The 24,948-nt window shown below is 39.2% G+C and overlaps 1 protein-coding gene across 7 annotated transcripts in view; it reads right to left on the bottom strand.

Moving 5' to 3' along the window:
- Window positions 1–24,948, bottom strand: part of LOC122551398 (double-stranded RNA-specific editase 1-like) — a 322,044-nt gene that overhangs the window by 80,011 nt on the left and 217,085 nt on the right. For 3 of the 7 annotated variants that reach the window (XM_043693228.2, XM_043693225.2, XM_043693223.2), the window contains 2 exons: window positions 18,794–18,877; window positions 3,565–4,550 (listed from right to left, as the gene is read on the bottom strand). In XM_043693228.2, coding sequence (XP_043549163.1) covers window positions 3,565–4,550; window positions 18,794–18,877 — 1,070 coding nt within the window. Of the gene's footprint in view, window positions 1–3,564; window positions 4,551–10,855; window positions 12,554–18,793; window positions 18,878–24,948 lie in introns of those variants that run through there. The other 4 variants (XM_043693226.2, XM_087988848.1, XM_087988847.1 and 1 more) reach the window with 2 other exon arrangements.

The following is a 24,948-nucleotide window of genomic DNA, read 5'->3' as shown; positions in this document are numbered from 1 at the left end:
GAAGAGAGGCAGCTCAGGAGGACAGCAAAAATTCAAGATATGAAGAAAATGCCAGTCAGCTGGCCACTCAGATTCTGAGGATAAAAGGCAAGTTTGACATTTTGATTGCAGACCGTTTTCCCTAGCTGAGATATTAGCAGACCACCGTGCATCTCTTCTGAGGGATAAGCTGTACTCCTTCAGGAAAACGAGAATGGGATTGAACTGCCAGTTAGTTACTTTTTGAAGAAGATCAACACCCACCAGAGGAAATACTTCAAAATCGAAGAGGAACTTTTGAGTTTGGTACTGGCCTTACAACATTTTAATGTGTACGTCACGAACAACGTGTCAGAGACGGTTGTGTACACGGATCACAATTTGTTTACATTCTTAGGACACTTCAAAGGCAAGAATATGAAACTATTTCATTGGAGTCTTTTAGACTTTTTAAATTTAAAATCATACATGTTGTGGGTCGTAAGAATGTAATCGCATATGTGTTATCGCGGATTTAACTGATAGAGTTTACATGAGATTTGTATTTATTTAATTTTTATATATATGTATGCATATGGGAAGGAGTTAAGGTGAACTTATATTAAAGTTATCTGTATGTTAGGGTAATGTGTTTAAAAAAATAGAAAAAAAGATGCCATCTTTTTATTATGATGGTTCATTTTTTCTCAAGGAGGGAGGTGTTATGAGGATGTGGGTGTCCCTTTAAGAGATTTAAAAGCTAGCAGTGACAGCACTAAAGTATTCTCAATAAGGTACAATGTAACATGTGGTCCAGCTACTGGGGTAGCTGGTTGCCTGGAGACAAAAACAGATTTGAATTTGGCCAATCAGTTTAAACTATACCCCCCCCCCCCCCCCCCCCCCCCGAAAGAAACCCCAAACTCCAACACAGTTTGAATTTAGTATATTTATCATTTTAAAAGCTAATGACACAATCCAATGCTTTGGGGGTATAAGACCGGGGAAAATTGAACATTTGAGAGGAGAACTGCCAAGCCAACGACATCAGCCAACTGCCCAGAGAATAGCTCTCTTAAAGGTACCTTTACCGAACAGTAACCTGTGAAGCAGAATCCCCAAGAAGAAGAAAGGAAGACAGGAATACAGAGAAGGACCGAAAGCTGCCTGAATTTGAGATAAGAAGTTTGTTTTATAAATCTTAATTGGGACTTTTATCAGACAAGTATTATAGAAGGGAAAATCAAAGATAGTTGGAGGAAGGAGTTGTAAATAGTTGTTAGTTAATTATTTTCTGTTATACTTTAAGAAATAAAGTTGTTACTTTTACTTTAACTAGTTCTTGGCCTGTCAAATTTTCACAGGTTACTGCATAGGATAAATCTTTTCTGTGTTGCTGGGTTAAATCAAGCAGTGTTTACCCCATGTCATAACAATACTGAACTGAAACAAATCAACATAATATGCATTTTCAAAACAAGATAAAGCTAACATGAAGGAGGGAATGTGTTGAAATTTTTAATTAAAAATAAAATGAAGTACCTAGTTGGGAGAATGCATTAATTTGAGTTTCAGAATGGAAGATTGTGCTTGACAAGATATGAGATGCTGAGGTAAGTTGATGAATGAAGTGTAGTGAAATGTGGGCTTCCATAAAAGGCCTTTGATTCAGGAGATGAGTGGACAAAGTAGCAGGTCATGAAATAGAAAAGATGCCATGTCAGAAGTACAGAATTGGAGTACAATATGCCACAGGGCTTAATTTAGGATGACTTCAACAGTTTTGTTACAGACCTCAAGCGAGTGGTGTTTAAATTTCATATTGTAGAATGTTAACAGCTGAACAGATTCTCAATCCATCGACATATTAAAATTCAACTCCATTTTCCTATGCACACTTCCTTTAAAAAAAGTCTCATTTCCTATCCTAAAGGAAAACACTTCAAAATCTCTCTAAGACAAGTTAAGTGAAATTTAACTTACAGCCCTTTTTGCTAATATTAAAGCCTCCACAGAGCATTATATTTCGATATGAACACACAGTGAAAGTGATTATCAAAATGCTGGTTATCAATGTAAATAAAATTGAAGCAGCAATGGTAACAAGTGTAATTCTTTCAATAATGAGATTATAAATAATTACACTCATAAGGATTGCTTAAATATGTCACGAATGCTGAATTTTACAATGTGACTGTGTTTTAAGATGTACTTTTGACTCCAAGTTAAATGGAATAAACTTAAATAAAGGCCCGAAACACGAAGCAAAAGGTTTAGTACCTCCATTTAGAATAAAGACACAGCTACTGCTAAGACGTATGCAGAAAAAGAACTGGAACTCTACTGAGACAGCTCTTTCCTGTTTTGAAAGAAATGCTGGACACCAGAAGTGAAATTCGCAATTGGGAAAACAATTCTACCAGAATTGATTAATGAATATAAAGGTGTTGGATACAGGAACTCAGTTCATCAGGTGGACCTTAAAAGATCTGGAAAATGCAAGCAGTGCCAAATGATTGATGATAGTTAATGAAAATTTCAAATAGTGTGGTGGGGAACGTTGAACCTTTACTGGACAGCTAGAAGAGAGTTACCTTCTTCCACTGCACATCTGTCAGAAGTGGGATACAGAGGGCAAGCATTTTGTAAGGCATATTTCGGTTGCATTAGTTAATCCAAAAATCTACCTTTGTTTGAAGCATCAGTTGCCTTTTAACTCAAGCTTGATTTATGCTGATTTAATCTGGTGCAATAACAAAGACTTAAAATGTGAAATTTCGCCTTTTCTGATTTCTAGTGTCTGTTTGGGCACCTCATTTCTTTTTGAAGGTCAGTCTCAAAGGGGATTGTAGTGAACGGTTTAAAAAGAAAACAACTTGTTCAGCCTTGTTATTTTCTCCTAACCATTCCAGTTCATGTTTAAATTACTACTGCCACAACATCATGGCTGATATATTGCACCTTGCTGGCTTGTCGGGCTTGTTCAGTTCAAAAGACTAGCAAGTTAAATTAACAGATTTATCCAAGTCATTACAACTGACAGTAACTGCAAATTTAACAATCTGCGTCAACAGGGAGATTCCCTTTAAAATCAGAGTCAAGTGTTCTTGAGTAATTATTTCAGAGCTTTCTAGCACCATTTTGGTTTGTAGTCCACTCTCAATTGCATATTTACTTGAAGCATCACAAACACCTTACCTGGAAAATGAAGCACTAAAAAAGGTGCAACCTTGACAAGAAAAGATAGTTACAAAACATTTGTTCATGCATTAACTCAAACTTCAAGGATAATTTAAAATGCAGGACACAGTAGAAATGGGATCTGATCACTAGGCCATGATCAATGATAGCAGATACAGTAGAGTTGCCATGCACAACTCAGTAGTAAATTTGGTAACAATTTGCTCACTGAGAAATGCTAACATCGCCCAACGCTGTGATTTCATACAAATTTGAGGTGTACTGTAGATGTATGAAAAGCAATCTATATAAAAATATATGTATTAACTAAGTTCCCAAATTCCTACCACTATTTTAGGCCAATGTTAAACAGCATCCCTTCCCATGAAAAGGACCAATGCCAAGAGTAAAAAACAATTTTCTTACCTGAGGCAGGTGAAGCTGAAGACCTTCACTGGGAATGGGTTGCCGTGATGGTGTTGAATCCAGTTGCATGTTAAACAGAGTCTGAAGAGCTCCTTGAGCAGCACGAGCCTTTGCCAACTTCTTATTCCTCCCGGACCCTTCAAAGGTTCGACCATCTACAGTTACTGCCATGATGAAATTCTTTGCATGGCTTTCTCCACTCTCCGAAATAAACTCATATTTGAGTCCTGGGCGCAGTTCATTCAGGATCATTACTGGGTTCTTACCACTGGTCATTGCAAAAGGAGATGGAGCCATCAGTGTTGACTGACCTATACTACTGCCTTCAACACCACATGAGACGCCAAAAGAGTTAGAGTCACCTGAACTGAAAGGACCATCTCCATTGGAGCCCAAGAGATAAGGATCATCTCCTTGTACTGGGGTTTCAAATCCATTAAAAAGAGTATCTGGAAAGTCAGAATGATCTGATGTAAAATCCGTATTAACATGCAGCATTCGACCCATTGCCAAGTGGGCCTCAGAGGCATTTGGAAACTGAACAAATGACCTCAAGGCTTTCTCTGCTACATGCAACTTGGCCTTTTTCTTGGTGGACCCAGATCCTTCAAAGCTTTGTCCATTGACTTCCACAGCCATGATAAAAACAGGAGCATGGACAGGGCCAGATTGAGATAAGAGTTTGTACTGGAGGCCAGGTTTAATTTCATTTAATTGCATTAATGCGTTCTTTGGTAGAATGGGGCCAGGCGTTTTCTTCCTCTTCTTGGCACGAAACTTAGGATGAGAGTGACCATTATTTCCCTCTTCCAGTGGCCGTTTTCTGTTAATGGAGGAATTGCTGCCATTTGAAAGCTGTGCCTCACCCGGAGCTTGAGTGCCTTCTTTAACAGAGATGTTCTCCAGATTACGGTTCTCTTTTACGTCAGTGCTGCATGAACCTGTGGTGCCCAGAAAGAGCAACTTACACGCCTTCGTTGTAGGATCTTGTAAATGCAAAATTTAGAGATTCTTCATCTATCTTTGCAACAGAAGGAGTGATGTGTTTGAGATATATATCAGGATGGGAGAGTTTGGATTTAAGCCAATAGCAGCAGAATGCAACAAAATAGGTTTAGGGAAAAAAATTAAGAAATACGAACACAAAGAAGAAAAGACCAAATAACTAATAGCCTAAAGCAGCCCTAATTGGTACTGAATTCTCAAGGATAAGAACAGAAGATATTTCTGTGCATGTAAATTTACTTAGGAATATTCATACTCAACATGACCATACACCAGGGTTCTACATTTAGTACTGTCTAGTCCATAAATAAGTAGAACATTAATATGCCACATCTCAAGCGGCAATGAACACAACATTAGATTAGATTAGATTACTTAGTGTGGAAACAGGCCCTTTGGTCCAACAAGTCCACATCGCCGAAGCGTAACCCACCCAGACCCATTCCCCTACATTTACCCCTTCACCTAACACTACGGGCAATTTAGTGTGGCCAATTCACCTAACCTGCACATTTTTAGATTGTGGGAGGAAACCGGAGCACCCGGAGGAAACCCACGCAGACACGTGGAGAATGTGCAAACTCCACACAGAGAGTCGCCTGAGGCGGGAATTGAACCCGAGTCTCTGGCGCTGTGAGGCAGCAGTGCTAACCACTGTGCCACCCTTATTGTTTATTTTTTAGACACGTTTGTAGCACTCTGTAACTTGACAACTGTCAAACACATTTAACTACAAATTACGACTATGATTAACAGAATTCTTCCCATTCGACCCTGACCGGATCAATTATTATTTCTTTAGAAATTCTATTAATATTCTGCAGTACAGAGAACCATGAGGTTTCCAGTTTCTTTGACAAGTCACTCGACAAATTATTGCTCAAATACAAATAGATAACATTTTCTTTCTCCACTGCCTGAAAGGAAATACACCTCCATGCAGTGAATGGCCAACTTAGGTTCTACTACACCAATGCTGAAAATGTGTTGCTGGAAAAGTGCAGCAGGTCAGGCAGTATCCAAGGAGCAGGAGAATCGACGTTTCGGGCATGAGCCCTTCTTCAGGAATGAGGAGAGTGTGCCAAGCAGGCTAAGATAAAAGGTAGAGAGGAGGGACTTGGGGGAAATGCAATAGGTGGAAGGAAGTTAAGGTGAGGGTGATAAACCGGAGTGGGGGTGGGCGCGGAGAGGTCAGGAAGAAGATTGCAGGTTAGGAAGGTGGTGCTGAGTTCGAGGGTTGGGACTGAGACAAGGTGGGGGGACGGGAAATGAGGAAACTGGAGAAATCTGAGTTCATCCCTTGTGGTTGGAGGGTTCCTAGGCGGAAGATGAGGCGTTCTTCCTCTAGCCATCGTGTTGCTATGGTCTGGCGATGGAGGATCCAAGGACCTGCATGTCCTTGGTGTAGTGGGAGGGGGAGTTGAAGTGTTGAGCCACGGGGTGGTTGGGTTGGTTGGTCTGGGTGTCCCAGAGGTGTTCTCTGAAATGTTCCGCAAGTAGGCGGCCTTCTACTACACCAATGGTCAGCACCACTAGGCTTGCGAGAAAGATACGTTTTCAAAGATACATCGTTCTAGAGATACTATACATGTTTTCTGTAGCTACCTTCAATAAATTTTATCTCTTTCAGCCTTACCCTGTACACATACCGAGATAGTTGGTAATTCTTTAATTTTCTGTATAGAACAAATTAACTTAGAACGGTGCAGAATATATTTAACTGAAATGATACCAAAGACAAGGAACTTATACATATAACGAGAAATTATATGTAGAAACCAAAGTTATTCAGTAATTAGAGGGGGTTAATAGGAGATTTAACAATGAAGAGTTTTGATGGACTAAATGAGGATAAACTGTTTTCAGTGTTAGAAAGGCCAATAATCAGAGAACACAGAATTGAAGTGATTAGCAAAAGATGAAAATGTGAGGAATAACTTTTTCAAGAATTGGTGATAATCTGGGATACACAGTCTAAACAGTGATGGAAGCACATTCAATAATAACTGGCAAAAGGAAATCTGATAAACACTTGAAAAGGAAAATAAATACTTGTCTATGGGGAAAGAGAAGAACTAATTGGATAAATCTACCAATGCAGCATAATGGTCAAAATCCGCTAACTCTATACTGTATTACTCAAAGCAGAAGTTACTTTCGCGGTCTTTCTGTTCATATAAAACCTGTACAGCAGCATTAACTTTCACAAAGATTGTTAAGTTATACAATACTCGCTGTCAGGGCTCTTTAGTTACTCTAAACCCATTGTACGCCCTTCAATCTAACAAAGAACATTAACAAGATTTTAAAACACTGCAGCATAAGTGTAAATACAGGAGATTACCACCACATGGAATACTTCTGGATTAATCCTAGTTCGTTACCAATGAGGTAGGTCTCCCACCTACAAGAGTTGTGCTGACAGAGCAAACTTAAGAGAATAAAGTCATCCAAAATGTCAGGTAGACTTCATTCCTCCTAGCTCGTTCACACACAACGTGTGGTTATTGGGGAATAAGTGGAGGTGGGGATTTTAAACACACTGTTCTCTCATACACATCACCTCATTCCATTCACAAAGCTGATAGAATAGCAATCAAATTTTCATTTATAACATCCTTCAGCAAAAGGTCCATAGGTTACTCATTTGGAGCTCAGAAAAATATCTGTAATGCCAGAGTGAGAATTCCTAACACCAGACAGACAGGTGGACAAGAAAGGATAAAACAGTTGGGAAAAGCATTAAAGGAAATAAAAAGAAAAACAGATTATTTTCATTTGTAAGGAAAAGTTCATCACCAAGCATGGACACCACCTTGACCACATTTGGGAATACCTGATTGCTGACAACAAAAACCTAATGTGGATTTTGACAACCCCCACACACCATTACAAAGGCATTGATGATACTATTGACAATTGCAAGAACAATTATCTTCAGCTGAGCAATTGTGTCCTATAACTGGAAGCTAGAACTTATATATTAGTTTAGATTTTATCTTATGATTAGCATGATGAATTTTGGCACTGTGCATAAGAATGTGTGACATAACTGCATATATGAAACATCTGCAGACACATGCCGATTTGGAGTAGCAACTCAGGGAATTCCTGCATCTACATCACTCTGCAGCATTCGCACGTGCAACACTTGTATGAAGACCGAGGTCTGGCTTGACAGGTTACGTAGTTCCATGCACAGTAACTCTTAAACTAAAAAATACATTATTCAATGCACAGAGGTTAAGGTGTCCCTTGCAAATTTTCAACATTACAATGTCAAACAGTGGTGTTTAAATGGCAACAGGATAAAATACTTGGGATTGTATACCAAAACAATGCAAGCTATAAAACAAAAACTGGGAAGGAATCATTTGAATATTGTTAACTGATGATGTAAATGTGGATGCTGTGCAATACAAGTGATTGGAACTTATTTCAGTATGTCCATGATGAATAGATGAAACGAGACATGAATAAGTCAATTGTCATGATGAAAAAATGTAAATTTAAGTTCAAACTCGACATGCAATTGAATACACCTTCAAATGTAAATGAGGGCTTTGTTTTGAACCAATCCGTGGAGATATTTAGATTAGATTCTCTACAGTGTGGAAACAGGCCCTTCAGCCCAACCAGTCCACACCGACTCTCCGAAGAGTAACCCACACAGACCCATTTCCCTCTGACTAATGCACCTAACACTATGGGTAATTTAGCATGGCCAATTCACCTGACCTGCACATCTTCTGACTGTGGGAGGAAACCGGAGCACTCGGAGAAAACCCACGCAGACACGGGGAGAATGTGCAAACTCCACACAGACAGCTGGAATCGAACCTGGGACCCTGGTGCTGTAAGGCAGCAGTGCTAACCACTGAGCCACTGTATTGGAAAATAATGAAAGAAAATAAAACAATTGCTTTACTATATTATTCAAGACATCAAATTATGACATGCATCTTTGTTCACTTTTAGCTAGAAAACATAAAAACAAGCATAAATTGTGCTGCAGGTTTTTGGAAATTGTGCACTTGGCAAATACCAGATTTGGTAACAAATATTTTTCAGGATACCTAAACAATGGTGAGATTGGATAAGTGAGCCTTCACCATAATGTAGCCTTTGTTACTATTGACTTTCAAATGTGGCATATTTAGGAGTGTTTTGCAATTGGAGCGTGATCACCTGTTTACTCTTTCTTCCCCTCCTTAGTTGATCTTGTTAAGACTAGTATTTAAATCATTACAAAGGTGCATCAATGCAAAATGACACCATAATTACTCTGTTGCAGTTCCTTTGCTCTTACAAATAATTTTGGCACACGAGTTAAATTTATTGCAATATGTTCTTTTGCTGGTAGTAGTAGAGAATTGAAAGTATTTCTTGCTCCTATTTTACTCCAGTCTGGTGTATGCAGTGTGCTTCCTTTTAAAAAGGAAAAGAAATAATAATCTTGAAATTGGTGACCTTGAGTTATAAACACTAAAGGAGAACACTACATTGTAAGCTTTTGAATTAGTATCCATGCTTACCGAAAGGCAGGAGAGATTGTTGAAATTAGGATTAATTGCATCTCCAGATGAATGCTCACAAAATTACTATCTTGTTATTCGGGGTTTTCTAAGGAAAGGTACGTAGATCTAAAACAACACAGCTTTCACAAACTAATTCCCTTCCAAAAAGGACAATTCCAATTTTAAAATATAGTATAACCACCAAACAGGTGTGTTCTCATGTTGGTTTCACACGTGCAGCAAGTAAGGTACTGCATCAAGTTCCCAAAAGCACTGGCTTCCATCCAACAAATTTTAACAACAGGACAATTTGTATTGGGAACATCAGGCAATAGCAGGACAATCGCTGGCTGTGTGGCTTTCAACACCAGACTGTACTCCACTTGACAGGTTGCCCAGATTGCTGGATCATTGGTGAGGGCAGAAAATTAAGACTTTTCTATCAAATCAAAGGTTTGCATTTTTAGGGTCATGGTTTATCTACTTAAATTGTGTTGCATATGCAACCTCAATAACTGGATTTTCTGTTTCGAGTATGAATGGTTAGATTTTTAAAAACAATTATTTGCTGGCCCAATTCACCTCCTGATTTCAGGAGATGCATCATTCAAAGTGCTCAGAAATGGAATCTTGATTGTTCTCTACTGAGGTTAGTGTATACAATTAAGTCAAATTGCAAAAATAATCATTTTCAGAAGAGATACATCACAAATGAAGAAAACAAACCATAAAGTGGTTTCAACCTCCAGCTTAATGAAACTCAGAAAACACTAGCAAAGGCTACTGAAGGGAGGGTTGGAGAACTGGGGCTTCATATTTATGCAACATTGGATGAAGCACATTACATAGTATTTGCTATTGTAATGATAACCAAAGTTAGCATTTGATAAAGATGGAATTTAAGCAATGAACAAATAATAAAGGAATAACAGATTATTTTAACATCAAATGCTCTGTTTTAACTTGACTAAATGATGCAATTGTAGGATGTGAGGCGGGATAAAATGGCAGTTAAAACACAGCAGGCTGAAATTAACACATCACATTAGTTTTGGTTTCATTATCAGCAACCAATCATTATGTAAAGTTACAAAACAATGTCCAGAGTTTTTTGGATAATTTTTAAATTACACCGACCAAAGATGCATAAACAAATATTGCAGGGAATTACATTAGTCTAGCCCCAGGGACTTTTAACAATTTCAAAGAAACTTAGGAACTGACATCAGATTGAAAAACCGATTATTGACAGGGGTTTTAAAAAAGGTTTTAAGATCAGAGCAGACCACTACAAGAACAAGGAAAATCCGTCTATTTTGTTTCACGAATTGCATTGAAAATAGCAAGGACTTGAACATGGTATTGATATGCTAAGTCTTCATTTAAAGTTGAGATTGTGTTTCTGTAAATTGCATCTTTAAGTGAATCATAGATATTCATGTGAAAACAGAGTTTAGTTTTCTGCAAAGAAGAACTATCATAAGAACCTATGTAAAGTCTGAAATACTGGTCAGTATTTGTGCAGTATTGGGTATTCCTAGCTGAAATAACTTGTAAACTAAAATAAATAATTAAACACAAAAAAAGGAACAGTTATGTACTTTAGAACCTTTTGCAGCAAAAAAGCTAACTTGAAAGCACTACCAAATTGAAATTATGAACATTCCCAAATGCCAACATTGAAAATAAAATAACCTTTAAAATAAATATAAAAATATAGAAGAAACACGACTATGTAAATACTGTAAACACATGAAAATTACACTCACCTGATGAAGCTTTAATTGACAGGTGTACCTTCAAACTCTGTGGGAAGCTAGGGAAGTGATTGCTGGGCCCTTTGCTGAGATATTTGTATCATCGATAGCCACAGGTAAGGTGCCAAAAGACTGGAGGTTGGCAAACATGGTACCACTATTTAAGAAAGATAGTAAGGAAAAGCCAGGGAACTATAGACTGGTGAGATTGACATTGGTGGTGGGCATAATGTTGGAGGGAATCCTGAGGGACAGGATTTGTATGTATTTGGAAAGGCAAGGATTCGTTAAGGATTGTCAACGTGGCATGGGAGATCATATCTCATTAATTTAAATAAGTTTTTTGAAGTCACAAAGAGGATTGATGAGGGCAGAACGTGATCTATATGGACTTCCAGTAAGGCGTTCAACAAGAGTCCTCATGGTAGACGAGTTAACAAGATCAGATCACATGTAATACACGGAGAACTAGCCACTTGGATACAGAACTGGCTCAAAGGTAGAAGACAGAGGGTGGTGGTGGAGGGACGCTTTTCAGATTGGAGACCTGTTACTGGCAGTGTGCCACAAGGATCAGTGATATGTTCACTGCTTTCCATCATTTATGTAAATGATTTGGATGTGAATATAGGAGGCATGGTTAATAAGATTACAGCTGACACCAAAATTGGAGGTGCAGTCAACAACAAGAAGGTTACCTCAGAGTATAATGGGATCTTGAGCAAATGGGTCAATGGGCCGAGAAATGACAGATGGAGCTTAATTTAGATAAATGTGAGGTGCTGCATTTTGGAAAGGCAGATCAGGGCAGGGCTTATATACTTAATGGTTAGGTCCTGCTGAACAAAGAGACCTTGGAGTTCAGGTTCATAGTTCCTTGAAAGTGGAGTTGCAGGTGGACAGGATAGTGAAGGCAGCATTGGCATGCTTTCCTTTATTAGTCAAAGCAGTGGAGTATAGGAGTTATGAGTTAATATTGTGGCTGCGCAGGGCATCAGTTAGGCCACTTAGGGAATACTGTGTGTAATTCTGGTCTCCCTGCTACAGGAAGGATGTTGTGAAACTTGAAAGGGTTCAGAAAAGATTTACAAGGATGTTGCCAAGGTTGGAGGGTTTGAGCTATAGGGAGAGGCTGAATAGGCAGGGGTTATTTGCCCTCCCTCAGTATTGGAGGCTGAGGGATGAGCTTATTGAGGTTTATAAAATCATGAGGGGAAAGAGGAGGGTAAATAGACAAGGTAAAAACTGAAAGAACTGTGGATGCTGTAAATCAGACACAAAAACACAAGTTGATGGAAAAGCCCAGCAGATCTGGCAGCATCTGTGAAGAGAAATCAAAGTTAACATTTCGGGTCCAGTGACTCTCCCTCTCATTTAACACTAACGTTGATCTCTATTCACAGATGCTGCCAGACCTGCTGGGCAACTTCCAGCAACTTCTTTTGTTGTAAATAGCCACGGTCTTTTCCCCCCCAGAGTGGAGGAGTCCAAAACTAGAGTGCATAGGTTTTAAGGGGAGAGGGGAAAGATTTAAAACGGACCTGAGGAGCAACATTTTTTAGCAGAGGATGGTGCGTGTATGGAATAAGCTGCCAGCGGAAGTGGTATAGTTACAAAATTTAAAAGGCATTTGGATGAATACATGAATAGCAGGAGTTCAGAGGGATATGAGCCAAATGGTCAGACAGGGATATCTGTTGTGTGTGTGTGTGTGTGTGTGTGTGTGTGTGTGTGTGTGTGTGTGTGTGTGTGTGTGTCGCTCTCTCTCTCTGGCTTTTCAAAGAGCAGCAAAAAATCTGACTTTGTATTTTGCAAATGGCAACAGGGAAAAATAGAACGACACAGCAAAGGATCAAAACAAAAAAAGCATGAACGCAGTTTAACTTAGCTTGTTAACATTCACTCAATTTTTGGAAATACGAAAGCAGCATTTGCACACTCCAATCTGGGGTGTTTGTTACTTCTAATGTACATGAAATATCAAATCCAGGCTCACTTTTGATATAACGTGCCAATTGTTCCAGTGAAATTTCAACTACTGACTGATTCAACATCTTGAACTTAATGCTTCATTACAGCTGAAGAACATCAGAGTTGAAAGCTTGGAACAGTTGCACATAATGTTTTACAGAAACTGCATGTTTTATAAATCACTGCAGCAAGTAAAACATGTTAAGCTGCATAAATATGTTTACACTACTCTGCAAGTTAACTGCTTAAACTTGCATGGGCTTTTCTGGCCCTGAACTTACATAATATTCAGCAAAAACTTCACAGAATCACCAAATTGAATATGGCACAAGAGATTACCTGGCTCATCATATCTATATCAGCTCTTCAAATGAAGAAAATAACGTGATTAAGGCCTAATACCAAAAATGGCCATAAGATAGTTAACAAAAGCATTGTTGGTAAATGCATTTTGTGGGGCAATATTGAGCAATACACACCACAGAGTTCAGAGAACTGGACTCCTGGCCTGAGTTGAATTTATCAGTAATTGTCAGCAAGGCTATTTGAAATTGTCATTTCCATTTCTATCTAGCTTCCATAGCCAGGAAGATAGTCGGTTCTAATATAACGCAATAGTTCTGTTTCTGTGTGATCTCGTCATAAGGACATCATGTAATAGCAGCACCGTTTATACCAATGGGGTTGGAAGTGCATTATAGCCAATACAGATAAGGAAAGTCTGCGTTCTACAAATAATGGTCTCAATTCTTTAATTGTATCAAAGCCAATTCGCGTTGAAGCAATATGCATTATAGTAGAACCGAGTGTAGATGCATATAAATATCAGGGGGCCACGTGATCCGTAATAGCATAATTATCTAATTACTAAATTTACACATGAAATGAAAATTGGTGGTGCTGTTTATACTGAGGAGGAGGAGCTCATGCTATAGTCTGATATTGATCAATTTGTAAAATGGGCAGAGCAACGGCGATGGAGTTTAATCCAGATAAGTGAGAGCTGTTGCATTTTGGGAGGTCTAATAAGGAAAGGACACCCACAATGAATGGTAGGTCCCTAGGGAGTATTGGGGAATAAAGGGAACTTGTAGTGCAAGCCCAAAGATCCATGAAGGTGTCAGCATGGGTTGACATGCTGCTGAAGACATACTGGATGCTTGCCTTCATTAACCAGGTGTAAAATATAGGAGCAAGGAAATCTTGTTACAACTTTATGAAACATTGATTAGGCCACAGGTGGAATACTATGTGCTATTCTGATCTCCACACTATCAGAAGGATGGGATTGCACTGGAGAGGGTGCAGAAGAGATTCACCAGGATGTTGTTTGGGACAAAAATCTCCCAATTATGAGAAGAATCTAGACTATTGTTCTTCTTGGAGCAGGGGAGGCAGGGGGTGGTTATTGAGGTACATGAAATTACGAGAGGCACAGACAGAGAAGATCGTCAGAATCTCTTCCCCTTGGCAGAAGTGTTTAATCCCAGTTTAAGGTCACGAATAAGTGGTTTGGATGAGATCTGAGGGTAGCAGATGCCTGAGAGAGTAGTGGAAGCAGTTAATCTCACAATATGTAAAATGCATCTCGATGAGTACTTAAAATATTTGGACACAGCAGGCTATGGACTAAATGCAGGTAAATGGGATTAGCACAGTTCGCTGTTTGTTGGTCAGCACAGACATAGTGGACTGAAGGGCCTGTCACTGTTATATGACTCTATGATATAGGATATAAAAATAGCTAGATTTAGCACATATTCTGCTGCCACCCACCATTTAATTATGAGTAGTTCCTGGTAACAGATTTTCTTCAATATAAACATGACGCCTCTCAAATCTTAAAATAACTTGTCTTATTTCCAACAAAAGAGCAGTGAGATTAACTGCTATCTGATTTACGTTAAAGATGGATAAGGCAGAAAGTAAAGAATCTGTACTTCCAAATAGGGCTTGTTTGCAATGAAGATATACTTGCAAAAAGTATTCTTGTTCAGGAATTCAAGAAACATGCACAAGGAGGAGGCAGTGCAAGTGTATCAAGATCTACACGGGCAATAAAGAGAAGAGAAAAAAATGTCATTTAATTGAGAATAAAAAAAAGACTTCCAGATGTCAATAAATGATCTGTTCCATCAATTCTGTACTCATCAATTGGTAGAGCAACACAGAATAATAAAAATATTGCAAGGACAGCAGGTTGGAGTTGCATCTTATTTTTGGAATTTCATTTTTTCTGAAAACACCTTCAGTTAAAGACTGTAAAAATGTTCAGTGTGATTATATCTTACACCAAAGGCTAACTGCTAAAGTGTTGACAGCAAAACTTCTACTTCCTTTATTGGAGTCCATCGTCCACATAAACTTTTGATTTTTATGACACCTTACGCTGTCACCTTAAGATGTTATTTAAACCTTTTTTCTTTGAAGAGAGGTCGTAAGACAGAGGTACCCAGATGTCTCCAAGTAAACAATTTGTGAGGCCTTAGGGTTTTTTTTAAAAAGAAGTTGGAACAGTGGAAGCAGCCTGGGTGTGGCCAGTTCTCACTGACCAGGCTTTCTAATTTTTAATTTTAGCTTATGTTTTGAGCAGAAGCTTTTGGGGTCTCAAAGGAGGTGGAAGATTCAGTGAATGTCTCTCAGCTGCTGCTGTCTCAGAATTTTCTCCCAAGTTTTTTTCCTCCTGGATTAGAGATGTGCACATGAGACTCTGTGTCCAAAGTTGCTTTTTCGCCAAAGGGGATGTTTATGGGATGTTACTCTCTCGGAACAGTTACCTAGTAATGGGCACTGTATCTATTATTCGGTTAAGTTTTCCAATAGTTAAATTATTCTAAATTCCTCTTGTTTGTTTGTATTTTAACTATAGTCTTTAAGGAAATTGTAGTTTGCTTAACGTCGAGTAGTTTAACCAGTCACATTGCATGTGGTACATGGCAACTTCACATCCACCTTTAAAACAAGAAAAAAAGTTACGGTATAGGATACCTTATTCAAATATTTTGAGGGGGTCTGGTCTGGTCCGTAACATTTGTCACTGCAGCACTTTCAAACAGGTTGAAATCAACAATGAACAAGCACCAGTTTCATCTCTAACCCCACATAAAAATGATGTGCCTCTGATGTATATTTGACGGGGAGGGGATTTTAACTGAAAATTATTTGGACGTGTCAAAATCAATTGTCTCATTTCTCTAAACATTTCCCACTGGTTTGTTTTTAAATTGAAATGAAAATTCTAAATGCAAACATGGAATTAAAATCTAGCCTTTCACCATAAGTTAATTCTAGTCAGGGCTATAAACAATTTAGAATGGTACACAATCTTTCCAACTGCCATCTCTTTTCTGCCTCAGGTATTGTCCAATGGTTCATTTCTTGGACATTTTTTAAATTATAAAGTTTTATAATAAAAGGAAAACTTCCTCAAAAAATTACTGATCACTTTTTATTAAAAGATTTAAAATATAATGAAAATATCAACATTTGAATTTCTGGACAAGCAAAACTGAACTTGCACAGAAACTAAATGCAACAGTTAAACTCCATGATCACCCTACCATCACCCTTTCTCAAGATACACTTCCTTTCCAATCTCAACCCTTGCGAAATACATAACACAGGAACATTAACTGCTGCATCACTATTACCAATCCCACTTACCAATTCAGAAACCCTTCTCAACCTCATTTCAACCAAGCAGGCATTTCTTATTCCACTGCTCTCCATCCTCTACCTAAACCCCCATTCCCCACCATCACCACCAATCAGTTCATAATGATATTTAACTCCTTCCTCAATTACCACATCCAAATAGACACCCAATTAATTTGGTCATTATTCTGACCTCCGTCCACACTTAACGCTGAGTTTCCTCCTTTCCTCAGTTCAACTTGCTCATCTCTATAATTTGTAATCTAACTCAGAATCCGTCCCCACAAAATCCACAACCCCTTACATCTTAAGTTCGTCATGGAATTGTCCGATTCACTCCCACACAACAAGAGGATATTACTCTCTCAGTAACACTCTTCTTGGAGTCAACCTCCTATTAACATCAATGGTATTAAGTGCAATTTGTTAGTGGAAATACTTGAATATATATTTCAGGCATGCTTTTGGATTTTTAAAAATCAAATACACAAGAAGAACTGAAGGGAAGGTGCTTCATCCATACTGATATCTGTCCATGGACAATGCCCCAAAACAAACTAGCTCCATCAACATTTTTAGTTCCTTTGTGCAGTGTTTCCCAAACCTTTTCCCTCTGTGACCCCATTTGGACAACTCAAAGTTCTCAAGACCCCAAGTCAGATCTGTAAAAGCAGGGAAAAGAGGCTGTTTAGTGTGTGAGCAGGTGTTGGTATACTATAACGCACACTCACTTACTTACTCTGTTTTTCTCTCTTGCACTCTCTTCATCCCTCACACATGCACTCTCACGCTTATGCACACAAACTCTCATTCCCTGTCGCACATGTATGACTATGATTATGACATACTTCCTCAAACACACACTCAGTCACACTTACTGTCATTCATCCTCACACACACATTCTCATATTCACTCAGTCACAAATATTCACATTCTCTTCGTAATGCAAATTCGAGTGCACTTTGTCACACATGCTCTGTCTCTTACTTGCACTATGGCAAGGAGCCATTTGAAGTCAGATTGCATGGCACGTGGACCTCGGTGGCAGGAAGAATCCAATTTCAGCCAGACTGCATCAGTGAGTGGTTTTTATAGGAAGGATATTATTAAATTGTAGAGAGTTCAGAAAAGATTTATCAGGATGTCGCCAGGGGACTGGAGATTTTGAGTTATAAAGATAGGCAGGGGGTTGAGGAGTGACCTTCCAGAGATTATAAAATCATGGGGGAAGCATAAATAAGGTGAATAGTAATGGTATGTTTACTGTGATGGTGGTGAGAGGGGTGCTGGGGGTGGAGGGATTTCAAACCTAGGGAGCATATTTTTAAGGCGAAAAGCGAAAGATTTAAAAAAGGACCATTTCTAACAGAGGGTGGTTCGTGTGTGGAATGAACTGCCAAAGGAAATGATAGATGCTAGTACAGTTACAACATTTCAAAGATGTTTGGATAGGTACATGAATAGGAAGTATTTAGAGGGATGTGGTCCAAACGCAGGGAAGTGGGACTAGTTTAGTTTGAGAAACTTGGTTGGCATGGACAAATTGGACAGTGGGGTTTGCTTCTGTGCTGTATGACTCTATGACGAAAGGAAGCGGACATTTTCAGCCAGACTACATTGGCAAGCAAACATTGGCAGCATTAGAATTTAAGTTGTGGAACAGCCATTTGCAGTCACATTAACTCATTGGGTAAAGCAGGTTCCAGCATACTCCAAAAGAACCATCCAGCAGAAGAGAGAGGCAAGAAAGAAAGGAAGAACATCACTGATTCTGTTGCATCCTCATGAGCCAATGATTACTTTTGTTCAGACTAACAGCAATTGCTGGTTGAGTAGCCTGTCAATAGAGAGGTCTGCACGAAAGCAGTTGCTTTACTCACCGACTCTCTTGACTGTCAGAGCACTCAGTCAATGAGCATAGGACCAGTTGTTTAGCACTACTGCAACCACTCTCCTGAACCCTTCAGTGTTTCATGGCCACCATTACAAGTTTGGGAGTCACAACCTGAAAGTTTTATCAGCAAACCCTTCTCGGGTTCACAACCCACAGTTTGGGAATCCCTGCTCTCACCTTACTCTGCATCTTTCTTTGTGCTTGTGCAACACAAAATCTAAAACATACCTCAATGTCCAGTTAGGAAACAATAGCTAGTGGCACAATCTGAAAAAGGCTTCACCACACCAGACCACGAAAACACACAAAACTAGCCTGGTGTGTTCTCTGAATGGCTTTGTAACATGGAGAAGTTCAAGGTTTGGGTACACCTTAACAATAACCAGCAATGAGTCCCATGCTCATAAGCTGAAATAGTTAGCACTCTTACTCATATTTTCACCATCCTCATCATCCAGATCCTGGGTAAAACAGTTTTGCTGGCTTCTTAACTGTTGATAGCCAAGTGATTTATCTGCAAAATAATAAAAACCAGAATCAGAATTTGAGTCTGTATTAGTCAAGCAAATATTATATCAAACAGCACAAGAGAGACTGAAACTTGAACTCTGAAGAAAATGACAGAATTTATCTATCAGAAGTAAGTGAAGTTCTGCCCATTGGAATAGATTTAATATAAAAAAAAAGACAGTTGGGAGAAACTATACAGGTCTTCCAGTATCTGGGGAGAGAGAAAGAGTTTTGATTTTGATACGACTGTTCTTCAGAACTGCTATTCACTTCCATTAGACTTGAAATGTTAAATGTTTCTTACCAGATGTTGCTAGACCTGCTGAATTTCTCCAGTACTTTCTATTAATATTATTTTAGATTTCAAACATTCGCAGTATTTTGCTTTTATTGAAATAGATTTAATCATGCTTATTATCTCCCAAAAATACTCAGATTCAACCATTTCCAAGAAAGAGGTACACAGGCAAAGATTCCCTAACAATCGTCACTGCCCACTCAAGAACAGCAACATGCTTCCTCTTCATAATTCTTTTCGTTTCTTTGTTGGCACTGTGCAGATTTGTAGTTGGAAAATATGATCATTGCTAAAAATAAATAAACAAATGTTTCAAACACCCTAAGCATATGTGATCAAGAAAACTTTGTGTTTTTCAGAACTCACTTCTAGCCATCCAAACAAGTCTGATGGAAACTGGGTATCGGGATATATAAATAAACAAACAAGGGTCATAGTAGAGAAGAAAATTGAGATAAACAGTAATTGAATCCAAATGAACTGTGATGTAAATTGGTATGTCAATTTATTGAATTTTACCATAGTTCAGCCACTAACAAGGTATCAAATCTGAAGCTTACTGGGAACTTGAGCTGCAATCCGTTCTCTGAAGTCAGTTGTGTTGGCGCTGATCATTTCTGAGCTCAGGGCAGTTAGTGCTGCGCATTTTCCAAACTCTAGAATCAATCCTTGCCATATTGTTAACAGTATGCATTCACTGATTTCATTTCAACATTTCAAGTGTTAATACTGTATGTTCTGTGAAATCAGCAGTATTAGGATCATGATTTGTCACTGTGCCTCGGCTGAATTCTGGTACCTATCTGATAGCGCTCAGGTCAAGCCACACCTTGCAACCAAAGAGTACTGTTTGCCATTTCCAACACAGTGATAGAAAGAGGAACAGCTCACTCCTAACTCGAGCTCTTGATATTTGAAATTAAGTGCAAATCACAAGTGAAAATGCAGCGTTCTGATGCAGTGTGCCATCAATGAAGCTCTGGAACAAGGTGAAGTTTTTACAGAACCTCCACCTTGAGAAAACAACGTTTAAAATTAAACCAAAAAAACGCAATGGTGAATAAGGTCATCTTCAGAAAAGGTGTGCCTTAAGTCAGTCAAATAAAACCAAAATCTTCATAGCCAGTCAGATAAAGCAACCAACTCATTGAGTTCCCATCATTTTTTCAGAAATGTTTCACACAAAACGAGTGTTCAAATATAATTGAAGATAAATTTTATCTGCAGATAGCATGTGTCAATTTGGCTGGCACAGGATACACTTGGAACAAAACACAGAGTTTTGATATGCACAAAGACTCTGTGCAACTGCAGTATCTTCATTGGGCATATGTTGGGCTGGGAGTTATTTAAAGATGAGAGAAAAATAATTTTAGAGTATATCAGAATACTTTTGATATATAAAAAATTTTTTAAGATAAACATTTAACAGAGATTAATATAATGTCAGAGGAATTGGCTACTTTTCTTAAATAGTTCATAAACACCTTCACCCCACCTATAATTTCAAACAGTTAAGTCAAATGTTTACATCTCAACCACCACTTTAATGTACTCCCAAATAATGTGAACGTTATTTCACCACCTAGATCCATACTGCCTATCTGTCCAACTCTGTTCAAGTCCATTGATTTCTATTTCCACTTGGAGTAATGTCACCACCAGTTTGAGACTTAAATGTACCCCTTCCAGAGTCATAGAGATGTACAGCACAGAAACAGACCTTCGGTTCAACTCATCCATGCCGACCAGATATCCTCATCTGATCAAGTCATATTTGCCAGCACTTGGCCCACAACTTTCTAAACCCTTCCTGTTCATATCCCCATTCAGAAGTCTTTTAAATGTTGTAATGGTACCAGCCTCCAACACTTCCTCAGGCAGCTCATTCCATACACACACCACCCTCTGCCTGAAAAAGTTGCCCCTTCAATCCCTTTTAAATCTTTCCCCTCTCACCTTAAATTTACACCCTCTAGTTTTGGACTCACCCACCTTAGGGGAAAAGACCCTATACTTGCCCCTCATCATTTTATCAACCTTTATAAGATCCTTGCATATATTCAAGGCTGAGATAGATTCTTGATGAATAGGTGAATCAAGAGTTTTCGGGAAACACCAGGAAAGTGAATGTTAGGAATGTCAGATTAGCCATGATTCTGTTGAACAACAGAGCAGGCTCAATGGACTACTTTGTTTGTATTTATTATGGAATCGCTGTGAAGCAGCTGCTGCAGTGATTTTTAAAAATGGAACTTAGTAAAAAGAGTATAAGGTATGATTGCTCAGCTCGGTAAAGCAGAATGCCCATTTTTATTTAAGCATTTGTGAGTCCTAAACACTTCGCACAACCTGGATGAGCCATTTAGTGCTGGTGTCACTAGCTGAACAAGCTTGAGCTCTAGGTTACAGATCTCAAGTAGTGGTTAGATTCACTGAGGTGCATCTGCAAACCGGAGAACTAGATGAACAGCATAGAAATGGTCACAGCACAAATTATGTTCAAACAGGTAGACAGAGAATGGGTAACCACCAAGCATTCCAAGTGCAGGAGTTGACCAGACACCAACTCATTTACTGATTGTTTGTTGTTGATACCAGATCCTTTAAAGAGTGTAGCAGCAGCCAAACCTATGGCACCCTGGATGGCCCAGCTATACAGGTGGGGAGGAAGAAGATTAGAAGGGCAGTAATGATAGGTGATTCTTTAGTTAGGGGAACAGATAGGCATTTCTGTAGCCGTCAACATGACTCCAGGAGGCTACGCTGCACAGAATGACTACCAGACATTTTCCTATGGAAGGACGAAAAGTAAAAGGTCATGGGTCCACATAGGTACATATAATTGGCTTTGGAGGAAGATAGCAGCCAGACAAGCTAGCTGGTTTGCAACTGAACAGGATTGAATTCTTTGTGGGGATATTTTGCTAGTGCGGTTAAGGAGAAAAGTAATATCAGGCTACATAAAGGTTGCTGAAAAAGGCACAAAATGATAAAATAGTAAGTTAATAGGTGAAATCAGAAACAAAAGCACACATTGCTGGGACAACTGAGCATGTCTGGAGAGAAAGCAAAGTTAACATTTTGGGTCCAGAGGCCCTTCTTCAGAACTGATTGAAGCTAGGAAAAAGTGGGGTGGTGGAAAGGGGCAGAAGTAAACACAGGTGAAGTTGAAGTCCAGGAAGAGGGAACGACAGTTGGACAGACCAAGGAATGGCTAAGAGTCAGCCTGGGAGAATCAACAGCTGCTAACTGGGACCATTCATGACTGACAATGGGTTGTTTGTAGTAGCAGCCCATGTGATGACAAAGCTCATACGTGGGGATTGGGATAAGGTCATGAGAGGTGGTTTGCAGACCCTAAACTGATTGAACTCCATATCGAGTCCCAAAGGTTGAAGGGTCATCACTATAAGGGTTTAAGAGTGACTGGGAGAGATATCAGACAAACAATCAGTACTTAAAGCTGATAAGGCATTAGGACCGGATGAGATACATCCAAGACAACTGAAGAACATGAGAATGCAAGTTGCAGAGGTTGGTAATAAGCATTCAATCTTCCCTGATTTCAGGACGGTGTTGGTAAACAGTTCCAAACATTCCAGACTATTCTCATAGTTAAGGTTTATCATTCCTGGAACCATTCTCATAAACCTCTTCTCCATTCTTTTCAATGCATTCACATCCTTCTTAAAAAATGTGGTGACCAGGATTATAACTGACTTCTTGTACTCTTGCCCAATTAATTAAGCCAAGAATACCGCATGCTTTATTTCCACCTATCACCACCTGTTCTGCCACCTTTAATGATGCACACAAACACCTAAGTCTCTCTGCTCTTTCGCACCCTTTAAAACAGTGCATTTCATTCTGGGCTTCTTGTTCCATGCACCATAGTGTATCAATGCAGAATCCACTGCATTGAACTTGATCTGATACCTATTTGCCCATGTCTCCAGCTTATCAATGTTCTTTTTAAGTTCTACACTGTCCTCTTTACAGTTTACAATCCTTTCAAGTTTTGGGCTGTCTGCAAACTTTAAAATTGATTGAGTCTTTGTGTACAAGGGACACATATATATATCAGGAAACTCAGATTCCAATACTGATCTCTGAGAAGTCTACAAAAAACCCTCCTCCATCCTGAAAAATACCCAGTAGCCATGATTCTCCTGTCAATTAGCCAATTTCATTTCCACAGTGCTACTGTAGCTTATATTCCATGGCCTATAACTTCACAAACTCTGTTGCATCGAAGACCTTTTAAAGTCCATTTTCTCTACACCAAAAGCCCTGCTCCCATCCTCCTCTTGGTTGGCTCTCCATAAAACACCACTAGTCAGTCAGAACAATTTTCCCTTAAATCCATGTTGACCTTTGACATTTTGAGGAAGATCTGTAGCTCAGCTTGTGGATTAGTTTGTAAATTTGCTCACTGAGCTGGAAGATTTGTCCTCGGATGTTTCGTCACCATTGGTGAACCTCTGTTGAAGCGCTGGTATTCTGTCCCGCTTGCTATTTATTTGTCTTGGTTTGTTGTGGTAGATGATATCACTTCCGGTTTCACCGATGAGGTTACCTAGCATGGTGATGAAACATCTGAGAACAAATCTACGAGCTCAGTGAAGCAAATTTACAACCATGCTGACCTTTCAGAGTTAACAAAAATTTTCCACATGACTGTTAATTCTATCCCAAATAATTGTTTCTAGATGGCTCTACACCAATGAAATCGAACTGTTAGGTCTGTTATTGCTGGGCTATCTTCCCAGCCTTCTTTGAAGATGAAAACAAAGATTGCAATTCTCCAGTTCTCCGACATACCCCTCCAAAAGGAGAATCATATTGGAATCAACACAATCACTCTGCTTCTTTCTCCATAGATGCAGCCAGACCTGCAGAATAGTACTTTCTATTTTTATTTCAAATTTCCAGCGTTCACAGTATTTTGCTTTCATGCGAGTATAAAATGCTCCACTCGTTGGAGGCACACCTTGCACTTAGGAAGATGTTTGGGGTTGTTGGAGGTCAGTCATGGTCAATTCAGCTCCAGGACATTTCTGCACGAGTTCCTTGGGGTAGTGCCTCGGCCCAACCAACTTCAGTTGCTTCATCCAGCATAAGGTCAGAAGTGGGATGTTCACCAAGTGCACAATGTTCAGAAACACTCAAATACTGAAGCAGTAGATATTCAAATACAACAAAGCCTGACCAATAACCAGGCTGACAAGTGGCATGTAACATTCGTACCACTCAAACGGCAGGCAATGACCATAGGAGACAATCCAATCTCAGTCCCTTGACAGTTAATGGTGTTGCAATCACTGAATTCTGAACTAACAACATCCTGGGAGGTTACCATTGATCAGAAACTCAAATGGACTTGCCATTTCAATACAGTAGCTGCAGATCAGGTCAGAAGCTAGGGTTTCATTTGCTAAATCCCCAATGCCAGTCCATCATCTACAAGGCACAAGTCAGGAGTGTGATGCAGTATTCCCCACTTGCCTGGATAGGTGCAGTTCTAACAACACTCAAGAGACATGACACCACCCAGGACAAAACAGCCCACTTGATTGGCACCACAATCACAATCATACATTCTCTCCACCATTCTCTCAGTTGTAGCAGTATGTACCATTGGTGAGATGCACTCCAGAAATTACCCAAAGATGGCACTTTCCAAACTCATGACAACTTCTGTCCAGAAACACCACCAACTGCAAGTTCTCCTCCAAGCCACTCATCATCCTTATTTGTAAACAGATTGCCATTTC

This window comes from Chiloscyllium plagiosum, unplaced genomic scaffold (genome assembly GCF_037043375.1).
Source record: "Chiloscyllium plagiosum isolate Xiang-an unplaced genomic scaffold, Cpla_swu_hap1 HiC_scaffold_7, whole genome shotgun sequence".
Classification (NCBI taxonomy): Eukaryota; Metazoa; Chordata; class Chondrichthyes; order Orectolobiformes; family Hemiscylliidae; genus Chiloscyllium; species Chiloscyllium plagiosum.
Note: the sequence above shows the minus strand (reverse complement) of the source record. Positions and strands in the feature narration are given on the sequence as shown.